Source organism: Castanea sativa, chromosome 12, assembly GCF_040712315.1.
Source record: "Castanea sativa cultivar Marrone di Chiusa Pesio chromosome 12, ASM4071231v1".
Taxonomy (NCBI): Eukaryota; Viridiplantae; Streptophyta; class Magnoliopsida; order Fagales; family Fagaceae; genus Castanea; species Castanea sativa.
Window position 1 is genome coordinate 6,625,773 of NC_134024.1, and position 11,052 is coordinate 6,636,824.

At 35.0% G+C, this 11,052-nt stretch overlaps 2 protein-coding genes and 1 non-coding gene across 4 annotated transcripts; all 3 read left to right on the top strand.

Moving 5' to 3' along the window:
- The first annotated feature begins 553 nt into the window (after positions 1-553).
- Positions 554-2,038, top strand: LOC142618619 (homeobox-leucine zipper protein ATHB-7-like). 2 transcript variants are annotated; one of them, XM_075791566.1, is made up of 3 exons: positions 554-1,082; positions 1,328-1,602; positions 1,734-2,038. In XM_075791566.1, exons 1-3 carry the CDS (start codon positions 705-707, stop codon positions 1,756-1,758), a joined length of 678 nt encoding a protein of 225 aa, XP_075647681.1. In that variant the 5' UTR covers positions 554-704; the 3' UTR covers positions 1,759-2,038. The 2 variants fall into 2 exon arrangements, with proteins under 2 accessions (XP_075647681.1, XP_075647680.1); XM_075791565.1 differs by having other exon boundaries at positions 1,328-1,859.
- Positions 2,039-3,345: 1,307 nt separating this feature from the next.
- On the top strand, positions 3,346-3,425 carry TRNAL-UAG (transfer RNA leucine (anticodon UAG)). Its single transcript has one exon. It is a non-coding gene; the product is annotated as a tRNA-Leu (tRNA).
- A 1,717-nt stretch (positions 3,426-5,142) lies between these two features.
- Positions 5,143-10,692, top strand: LOC142618934 (pyridoxal reductase, chloroplastic). The gene is made up of 9 exons (XM_075791989.1): positions 5,143-5,417; positions 5,541-5,769; positions 7,197-7,290; positions 7,513-7,636; positions 8,171-8,272; positions 8,606-8,757; positions 8,847-8,940; positions 10,112-10,293; positions 10,390-10,692. Exons 1-9 carry the CDS (start codon positions 5,295-5,297, stop codon positions 10,391-10,393), a joined length of 1,104 nt encoding a protein of 367 aa, XP_075648104.1. The 5' UTR covers positions 5,143-5,294; the 3' UTR covers positions 10,394-10,692.
- Positions 10,693-11,052: the final 360 nt, after the last annotated feature.

An 11,052-nucleotide genomic window follows, 5' to 3' on the forward strand; every position in this document is an offset into this window, starting at 1 on the left:
CACTGACTAACCAAATGGCATTTTTATCTTTGCCATTTTCTTCACATATTTTATATCGTTTGAGAAAACTACAATTCCCTCATATAGTTTAGTCCTATTACAATTTACTACACAAACTTTCTAATTACTACATTTGAAACTTGAAAGTTTCATCTTGTTCAGAAACAGATTTCAATTAAAGTAGAAACAGGTCTCAATTGTATGCTTTTTTCTTTCCTTTTTGGTTTACAAAGAGTGGGGGGGGGGGGGGGGGGGGTTTTGAATCTAAATTTTCCTCATTGGACAATACCACTCAGCCACGAGTCTCTTGGCTTAGGTAGCCTCCAATAATGTGTGCTTGCAAAGATGACCCGTGTATAATTTACTTTGCCATTTATATACCAATGTGATGGGACTCGAACAAAAACTATGCATGGATCACTGTCTATAAATAGAAAGAGAGAAGATAGGAATGTCCTCAAAGGCATAAGATGGACATGGCAATACGGTATCTAATCCCATTGGTTTGAGTAATCCATAAGTCATAATTATCTGAAAGCAAAAGCCCACATAATCTCTTCATGCCTAACTATATATCCTACAGCCACTCTCTATGGTAGAGTTCCAAAACACATTCATCCCAAAGAGAGTCATATCTTCTATTACTCTATATATTAAACTACTTTGATAAACGGTTCTTGCTGTCTCAATTGAGACACAAAACAATGGAAGGTAGAGAGTACATGAACAGTCCAGCAGTGCCAGAAGGTAAATATGAAATCTTCACTTGCCAGCAGCCACCTCAAACTGCAAGAAAGAAGAAGAACAAGATTGTGAACAAGAGCAGGTTTAGTGCTGAACAAATTATGTCACTAGAATCCTCATTTGAATCAGAGACAAGGCTTGAGCCTAGGAAGAAGGTGCAACTGGCACGAGAGCTTGGGCTGCAACCTCGCCAGATTGCCATATGGTTTCAGAACAGAAGGGCTAGATGGAAATCAAAACAGATAGAGAATGAATACAAAACACTCAAAGATAATTATGACAATTTAGTATCCCAGTTTGAGTCCTTAAAGAAAGAGAAACAATCCTTGCTCATACAGGTACTGTTCTTTTAAATATGTATTATTATATTATGAGAAGGCATTAATTCCCATATGTTCAAGTAGTCAACAGAAAAATATTAAAGATATTACAAGTTTTATCACATAATTCTTACAAACTGATATGTGGCATCAAACACATTCGTTGTCACAACAAGTTGTAAACTTTTTGTAGTAAAACTGATAGTAGCTTTGAAAAATTTTCCATGCCTAAACATGAGCATCTTGTTTGATTTTGCCAACAGTTGCAAATCCTAGGTGATCTGCTGGAAAAAACTCATGGTGGGAATGAAGATAGCAAGGGTTTGGAAGGAAATAGTGCAGTTTGTACATCAAATAATGTAAATACCAAAGGTGAGACTAAAGCAAAGCTGAGTTGCTTTCAGGAGGGAATGGAAGGCAGTGCAGTCATGTGCCCACATGAAGATAAGACCGGCATTGGAAACTTTGGGGAGGAAGGACAAGGACTTCTGAACGTGACAGAACATGTACATGGTCCCTTTGCATCACTTGAAAAATGGTACACTTATGATTCATGTGGTCTGCTTGATCAGTTATGTAGTAGTTCATACTAGTTAAACTTTTGGAATAAGAAAAATGCATCTAGCTTGCAAATTTTGGATATTTGTTTAACAACTGGACCCTCAAAAGGACCAAAGGAGGAAGCGAATGGTGAAGTGGATGGCTCAAAGTACATTCAGAATGGTCCATCAAGCATCCATATAGTAGATTAAAGGAATGCTACAGAGCTCAAGAGAACTGAAGCAAGCAAAGGAATGGTCACCTAGAGGTTTGTTCAGGCATGTTTGCCCATGTGAGTGTGTGCATGTGTTGTGAGGCAAAGACTGCTACCTTGTAGAAATATGACAAACATCAATTCAAAAGGTGCAACATAATGCTTGAATAATTTAGCAGTGTATTGTTTGATTGTGTGAATTATAGAATCAATTATTTCTTCTTTGTGGCTTATGGTGTATACATCAACACAATAAGGTCAACCTGGCACAAAACATGGCCTTTAATGGGAATGGCCCTGCGCAATAAATCAATATTGGTTATACTGTATATAATACTGTTCAATCACAAGTTTAGTTCATCCTAACAAAAGCTTGTAACAATTCAGAGGCACATTATGCACTTGGTTATACAACTTTTGACAAACTTTTTTTCTATATTTTGTGTATAGTACTGTTCAATCACAAGTATAATTCATCCTAGCAAAAGTCTGTAACACTTGAGAGGAACATATTTTTGGAACACTATGGTATCAGGTAGTCGAAGATATTTGAAGCCTAATTAAATCCTAATGTAAATGTTATTTTTTGAGTGGACTAATAGAGATAAAAACAAGGTAGCTCATCTTCTAGCAAAGTCAGATTGGTCTGGTAATATTTTTGTTCTTAGTCATTCTTTGTGTTCCTGTTTTTCTTGTTAATTGTCTTTACTTGTAGCAAAATAAAATAAAGAACCTTACACTGAGACACAATTTATTTATCATAATGTCACTTTTTCTTTCAAATTTAGAAGTTCCTCATGCTCTAACTTGCCTTCAAGGTTCTGGTTATTGGGTATATGCTATTCTCAGTTTTTCGCCGTGAGTTTTGGTTCAAAATGTTAAATTATGAAGCAGGTCCTACCACTTTTTTTTTTAATTTTTTATTTTTTATAACAAGGTCCTACCAGGCTACCACTCTTCAATACTAAAAACATTGTGTTAAATGGGCTAATTGATCTAGAACTTTAGAGGGTGATCACTGACATTTTTTGGTCATTTTCAAGACATCAAATCCCAGAATGTTGCCATCAAAGTCTAATACTTCCATTTCACGTCAGCAAACATATATATATTTTACTCCACGGTCTAATCGAAATTCACTTCCTTCTCAAACATATTCTCATGAAAATATGCTGTAATAAAAATTAGTTACTTTAAGAGAAATGAAAGTAACACATTAAAAAATAAAAAATCAAAGTCATACAACTTCTTAAGCAAGATAAGAGTGACACACTGACACTAACAAGCTCTTTTGTTTTTTTCTTTTTGGTGGCTTTATGGGTTTAAGGAAAAATGATTATTTAAGCTGGGAAGTGACAAAAAGCACTCACTTTGAAACCTCCATGTGAAATCTTCAAGTGGGTATTAGCATAATGGCCTATTCTGTACTATAGCCTATAGGCTATAGCGCACACAAATGTTGATAGCAGGTTAAAAATCAAAAACGTTGTTTATATTTATAAAGTATGCATTTGTATGCACAAGCACGACAGTTTGGCCGAGTGGTCTAAGGCGCCAGATTTAGGCTCTGGTCCGAAAGGGCGTGGGTTCAAATCCCACAGCTGTCAATTTCTTTTTTTTTTTGCCTTTTTTGTGGGCCCTCTCATGTTATTTTGGGCTCTGTCTCTAGTCTTCAATTGGGCTTCAATTTGAATTTAAGTTCAGTCTGTGTTTTTTATTTCTTGAGGTAAAAGAGAGAAAGTTCAATCTGTGTTTTTGAAGGGATAACATTAGTTTCAGGCCCAATGAAGGCAAGAATAACAAAGAAACACTAAATTTGGGGAAATTCTTCTTATCAATAAAATAATCGTAAAAGCCATAACAAAGTAGGAGCATTCTATTTTCACAATAAATATGTTTTGAATTATATATGACGGGAAAGAGGTCATCCAATAGTATCATCATCTAATGAAAACAAGAATAACAAAAAAACACTAAAATAAGAGAAACTCCTATTGTCAATAAAATAATCGTAAAAGCCATAACAATTAAGAGCATACCATTTTCACTATAAATATGTTTTGAATTATATATGATAGGAAAGAGATCATCAAATAGTATCGTCAGCTAAAGAGATTTGATTAGATAGATCCAATTGGATAAATGAACTCCTCACTTTAAAACTTGGAACTACATTGTTCACTTGAGGAGATAACCCAATGACAATATTGAGCTTGTTGCATGAGTACAATACCCAAGAGGAAGACGTAATATTTGGAGCGCATGAACTACATCCACTGGAAAATAGCGGTCAAATGTGTCACCATCAAACCTATAAACTCTCTCTCTCTCTCTCCAAGTCTAAAATTCAGGTAATTATTGAGTATTTTCAGAGTACCATAAATGTGTACTCTTTTCTCTCACATAACTGTGGGTCTTATTAATTAAATTTATGGTAAAACTCACAATTCATGTGAGAATGGAGAGTATGCATTTATAATACTCCCAAAATATTCAATAATTTTAACTAAAATTCAATATGAAAAACTGTTATGAATTCTATATTGTCTTACCTTCCATATTTGACTAACTATGAGCATTGGATCCAAAACAATAATTTTGACATTGATATGAAGCCCAAAAGTAACCAATCCCCTAAACACCCGCAAATTAAGCAAATAGAAATTAGCGTTGTGGGCTTTCCTTGAACCACTAGATGCAAGATATGATTGATCAATTAGTTTGGGGAAACCCTTGTCATTATATGATTGGACCATATACAAATATACTACATAACAAAAATTGCATCGTATCATTTTTTGGTTGTACCAAATGGTTGAATGTAAACATTAAATATTTTACTCTAAATGAAAAAAACAAAATTTAAAATACTGCTCCAATTAAAGTTTTATTTTCTAATAAAAGTTGGTACCAAGTGGGTCAATGCAAGTGTTACTCATCATATAATATGTTTTTGCATGTGATTAAATAATTTTTAAAATAGTTTATGAAACTCTATTACCAAAGTTGTAAAAAATAAAATTTTAATATCTCACTTCTATTGAAATTCTATGACCAATATTTTCATATAAGTTTACTGTTTTATTTTAAATTCTTTAATACTCTGTCAAATATTCCTTTTGTTTCAATAAAAATTTGGTATTTATTATTTATTTTATTATTCAATTTCAATAATTTTTTATAATTTAATAATTGAGAGTAGGAGAATTTTAGATTTAAGTAATATGATGCTTATGTAACTCCCCCTCTTTCTTTTTGGCTTACTTTTCGTAATCTAATGTGAACAACACACAAAAGTGTGTATGATGTCCCCTACACCACTTCAGTTCAAAGTTAGAGTACAAGCGAAAAGTTTAGGTGTCACCCAACATGTCAATGGTTATATCCTATCCATTCGAAGACATGACAATATCCACTCAACTCAACCAAGCTCTTTCAACTGTCTTCCCCAACACCCCCTAGTTTAGTTAGCAATAATGGGTTTCTTTACCTCAACACCCACAGCCTATTTCAACTCTTTCAGCCCTCTAAATGAAATTTCCCTTCCTTCCTCACCATTTAAGCCCCTCAAACTCCCTCCCTATTGGCCATGGCAAAAGGTATATGTATAATATAATATATCCTTAAACATTCCTCTCTTTGTTTTTGTGTGGTGCATAATACATATGCATGTTTGTGTGTATTTTGGATTTTAATAGTGTATGTTTCAATGGTATTGGCAGGTGAAGATAGGCCCACTTAGTGTGTCACCAATGGGGTTTGGAACTTGGGCATGGGGCAACCAGCTTCTATGGGGGTACCAGGAATCAATGGACACTGAGCTTCAACAAACTTTCAATTTAGCTGTGGACAATGGTATCAATCTCTTTGATACAGCTGATTCTTATGGGACTGGCAGGTTAAATGGGCAGAGTGAAAAGCTTCTTGGGAAGTTCATCAGGGAGTATCAAGGTTGCTTTTTCTTTCTCAAGTTTCATTTACTCGTATTTAGTCACCAAGCGATTAAAGAACATTGGGTTTTCAACTAGTAAACAGGTGGTCACAGAGACACAAAACACAGTGATCAATGGTTCTTGACAAAATGTATGTGTCTCCAAGTGTATATGTTTGTCAAGCTGTAAAGATGATCCTTATGATTTTGAAAATGAATTAGTGCCACCCTTCTTAATCTCAATGCTCAGATAGCCTTATAAGTTGGAAGTTGAAACCATATGCTACAACAGAAACAATGACCATTTGATCATTAAACCCTCTAATGAAAATTCGGTTGTTCTGATGTGGTTCATCATTCAGTTTCGTTATCCATTGGCTTCAATGATGCTAGAGACCTTGCAATTCCCTTTCTCATCTTTCTTCTTGAGCAATTGTAAACAGTGACAATGCTTTTAATGCTCAAGTTTCCAGCCTTTATTCAGTGAAGAGCAAATTGAAGCTCCTCGAGTTGTTTCTTACATCAACAGAATAGCATCCCTGGTGTTGCCACATATATCCTAGTACATTAAGGAACTTTCTAGTTGTAACTTATGTAACCATTTCTGATGTTGGTGTTGGGCAAGAGCCTGTTGGGTCATTGGAATTTGAGAGTAAAGCTGCCTAAATGACCTCTCCCAAACTCCCCAAAAGTGGGAGCTTAGTGCATTGACTAAGACCAGTGCATGTTGTTTTTACATTTGATAAAGATGATGCCTCCCAAGAATTAAGCTTGTTTAGCTCCATTTCAGCTTTAAGTGTCCGTTTCGGTCTAGCTTTTTTGATTGCTTTTAGCTTTTATGTATAGCTTTTTAAAACCTCAATTTTTCTTTTTTTTTCTCAGTTTTTCAAAGTACAAACATACTTTAGATATTTTTAGCAAAAAACTAAATAAGTTGATGTCAAACTCACACTAAGCGTGCAACAATGAGATATAGCCAATAAACTAATGGATCATACATTGTAGCCATTAGAGGCTTTTGTGGAGAAAGCAGCCATAGTTTCTTTCTTCATCATTGAAAGTTTCAATCTTTAAGAAGGATTTAATGAGTCCTATAGAGAAGATGGGAGGGACAGAAGATGCTATAGACTATTGTGTCAATGAGATCAACCAAATGTTCAATGTTTGAAAATTTATCTACTCATTTGAAAGTAGAACACTGTGAACTCTAATATATGGTTAGTGATCAGAGTTAAGTCTGCAACATCATAAAGATAATATAACTTGATTTACTGTCTTCTTGCTCAATACTTGATGAACTCTCATTCTTAATTTATCAAACAATTATAGATGTCCAATAAAAGGGAAGAAAAAGGGGTGTGGGTATTGCAGGGTGAGAGTATTTTCGTTGGTTTTAATGCCATACAAAGTACTAAGTGTTTCAGTGCTTGTGTAAATGTATCCTCAGGTCAAAAGCGGGTGCAGAATGAAATTGTGATTGCTACAAAGTTTGCGGCATATCCATGGCGCTTAACTTCAGGGCAGTTCGTGAATGCTTGCAAGTAATACTACTTTTTGCTGTTTTGTGGTTATATTCTTTGGCCTTTTAGTAATTTTGCCCTAGAGTAGTAGACTGAATAAAATTGTCAGAGACACCCTAATGTAACATGTTCATCAATCACACACAATCCCCCCCCCCCCCCCACCCCCCCAAAAAAAAAAACTCTAAACAAATGCATATTGCTTCTATTGCTTATGATAATAAAGCTTGACCGATTTTTTAGGGCCTCTCTAGATCGGATGCAGATTGAGCAAATTGGAATAGGACAATTGCACTGGTCAACTGCAAATTATGCTCCTTTGCAGGAGTTAGCTCTCTGGGATGGTTTAGTGGCAATGTACGAGAAGGTTACCATTATTTAAATAAGTATGAAAACTATTTAGTCAACAAGATACACTGTCATTTTCCATATTGATCAAAAAGTTTGCTCCAATGTTTCTCCTGTAACTTAGATGAGTAGAGCAAAGCACTGCAGAGCAACATGCATTATGTTTTATCCCACTTACAAATCCTGAGCATGGATATTTGGAAACTTCATAAAGATAAAGTCTTCCTATTCTTGAACAATGCAGAAAATTCTTCATTTTTTTTCATGGTGGCATTGTGATGAGTTTCAAAGCTTTTATGTTCTTGGGAACTGCAGGAATCCAGATCATTTCAATGCCTCTGTACATTTAACACACAATTTTCCACTCCCCCCGCCCCCCAATCTCTCTCTCTCTCTTTTCCTGGTGTAATTTCTTTGCCCAAGTATTTGATCTATTTAATTTTGAAAGGAAGCATGGTTGATTATTTGATTTATCATACATATTCAACCATTCAAAGTAAATTTACAAGGACAATATGCAATATAGTCATATTGACAATATGGAACCATGTAGGGTTTAGTTCAAGCAGTTGGGGTAAGCAACTATGGACCAAAGCAGCTCGTAAAGATATATGAATACCTGAAAGACCGGGGAGTCCCGTTATGCTCAGCCCAGGTATGACTCTATACCTATGTATCAAGGCTACTATCTTTTGCAAACGCATTTCCCCTGCTCCTTTACTCTCCCTACTACCCAAATCAACATGATTAATGCTATACGTCTATCATATATATCACTTTATGTACCAAATCCTCTATCTTCTGCAAAGCAGTATAAGTATAGTTTTATGCTATCAGAAGAGGACATAAACTATTGAGCATCCATCTTACCATAATAATAGTGGATGGTTGTGCTGGTACTACATTGCTTATGGTGGATATATTTTGTATCATTGTATGGATGAATACCAAAATTATTGTGTTATATTCTAGAACACCCTAATTTCAGGTGCAATTTTCTTTGCTAAGCATGGGACAAGATCAGTTGGAGATCAAGAATATATGTGATTCTCTAGGCATCCGCTTGATTGCTTATAGTCCATTAGGGCTTGGAATGCTTACCGGAAAATATACACCCTCCAAACTTCCACGTGGACCTCGGTAAAATAGGATTATGTTTACACTATCTACTTGATGGTAGAAAAGGATGGATGATGAATTCTATAACTAATAATTTCTCCTTTTTGCAGGGCCTTTCTTTTCAGGCAAATTCTTCCAGGATTGGAGCCTTTGTTGAGTTCACTAAGAGAAATTGCACAAAAGAGGCGCAAAACTGTACCACAAGTAATCATTTTTACTTCTCAAAAGATTTATCAACTTCTGTGCATCTATCAATTATTGGATTATAATTTTCTAGTCCAATGTGATATAAGATTATACTGCTAATGTGCTTCATGTGATATACCTTTCATAAGTAGTGCATTCCTAAAATTCATGGTATGCTCTAATCCTACATTTCTATTGCTTTCTGGCAATTAAGAGCCCGTTTGGTAATATTGTTTTAGTAACGTTATTTAAGTGTTGTGAAAATACTTATGGGTAAAAAAGTGTTATAGAAATACATGTTGTGCTGTTTAAATACTGAAAATTGTTGTTTAAACAACACAACCAAACAGGCCCTAAGCTTGTCAAACTGGTTTTAATAACATGAGACTTGTCATCATTAAAGTAATGATAAGTTAACAATATATTTCTCTCTTTTTTCCCTGTAATTATCTCTTGTGCTCGTAGAAGGTTAATGGCTTCTTGCTGCTCTACCATAAGCATATAGGGTCAGCAGCAGATATCGCTCTCTGCAGTTCCTATCTGCCAAAATGTACATCTCCAGGTCTAGCATGTGTATTAATCTTTTTCTGCTGTCTCAAGTCCTGGATTTCAGCATGCCCTTCTTATCTAGGGCCTTAAATTTACTTAAATCCGTTTCTGCACTTTGCATCCTAATATTCCATCAAATTTAATGGAAATGTCAAAAAATTTCAAAAAACTTATCTAATCAAAATTTAAATTTGACACAAATTTTAAAGGCAAAAGGCAAAATGCTTATTACTCATAGTTAAGGAGGGACATTGCTTAGTTTTTAAGTTTATAGAGGACGTTGCAAACTACACCATAAATAAGAGGGGGAAAGTTCAATTACCCCTTTAACTAAATACAGCTCTCTATACCTGTTCTCTTATAGCATAGCTTTTTTCATATTTCCAAGATAACTTTGCCTCTCATGTTCTGTAGTACAGAATGAGTAAAGTTGAAAAGGCCAGTATTTTACCATGAACGCTTGTTCAGCAAGCACACAGAAATTTGCTATTATTGTTTTTAGCTAACGTTAGTGCAACATATGATTATTCTTGTGATCTTGTCCCTAAACTTGTAATATCCGTCATTCCTAATCCTAATGCTAATCCATTCTGAAATGGTGAGTCTATTTTTCACCTAATGTAAGACAATTTTTTGCCAGGTTGCTATAAACTGGTGCATCTGCATGGGTGCCATTCCAATACCTGGAGTTAAGACCATAAAACAGGCAGAAGAAAATTTGGGTGCTCTTGGATGGCAACTCAGTTCAGGCGAGTTACTACAGTTAGAAAATGCAGCTCTTGAGTCTCCCCAGAGGATGATCCAGAACATTTTTCAGACAAGGTATATACCGTATTCCTTTTTATATTTCTTAAGACCAAAATTGTGAGTACAAGACTCAATAAATGTGTTTTATCCTTTTTTACTCTTGATCCACAGATAAAATTTGGATAGATAATAACAGACTGGTTCCTGCTCAGAAGATATGAAGACGCAGGGGACATAGAAGGCAAAATATCAACAAAGATTATCATAAGAAGTTTGTATCTGTGTCTGTGATAAACAATATAGTATTTATATTTCCTAGTTTTGTTCCAAGTATCATCACTCTAGGAATACTCTTGATTTCCTCCTCTTCTTCTTCTTTTTTCCCTTTCGATTTATTTATTTTTAAATGACAACAATATGTTAGAAATGTCGGTGCCAGAGAAACGCAATGCAGGTGCTAACATCATCACTTTCCTTAGCAAGTTTATGCAAATTCAAAGCCCAACAATGACACAACACAGTCATCTGACATATTACAACCAACAAAGTAATGGAAAATTGACTGAAACACATGATGAACATTTTATCTTAGACTAATGAAAAATATTAGAAGACACAATACGATGGATTTATCCTGCTTGTAAGCATTGACAACTCTTAGCATGACCTACCAATACCATAAGGGTGAAGGCTTATGTGTGTAGCAGTAGCTGTACCAATATGAAAGAGTCAACTTGGAAAGAGGAAGCTCAGAAAAAACCCCAATACGTGACAAAATAACAGGATCTTTATCTTTAGATCATATGCATGAGAAACATGACAAATTGATTAACA

What these genes read in the sequence shown, in the direction of transcription:
- LOC142618619 (XM_075791565.1), top strand. Translation starts at nt 705, where the DNA reads ATGGAAGGTAGAGAGTACATGAACAGTCCAGCAGTGCCAGAAGGTAAA. An exon ending in AACAATCCTTGCTCATACAG is followed by an intron (nt 1,083 to 1,327) that starts GTACTGTTCTTT and finishes TTTTGCCAACAG; the next exon opens with TTGCAAATCCTAGGTGATCT.
- LOC142618934 (XM_075791989.1), top strand. Translation starts at nt 5,295, where the DNA reads ATGGGTTTCTTTACCTCAACACCCACAGCCTATTTCAACTCTTTCAGC. An exon ending in TAGTGGCAATGTACGAGAAG is followed by an intron (nt 7,637 to 8,170) that starts GTTACCATTATT and finishes GGAACCATGTAG; the next exon opens with GGTTTAGTTCAAGCAGTTGG. An exon ending in AAACTTCCACGTGGACCTCG is followed by an intron (nt 8,758 to 8,846) that starts GTAAAATAGGAT and finishes TCCTTTTTGCAG; the next exon opens with GGCCTTTCTTTTCAGGCAAA.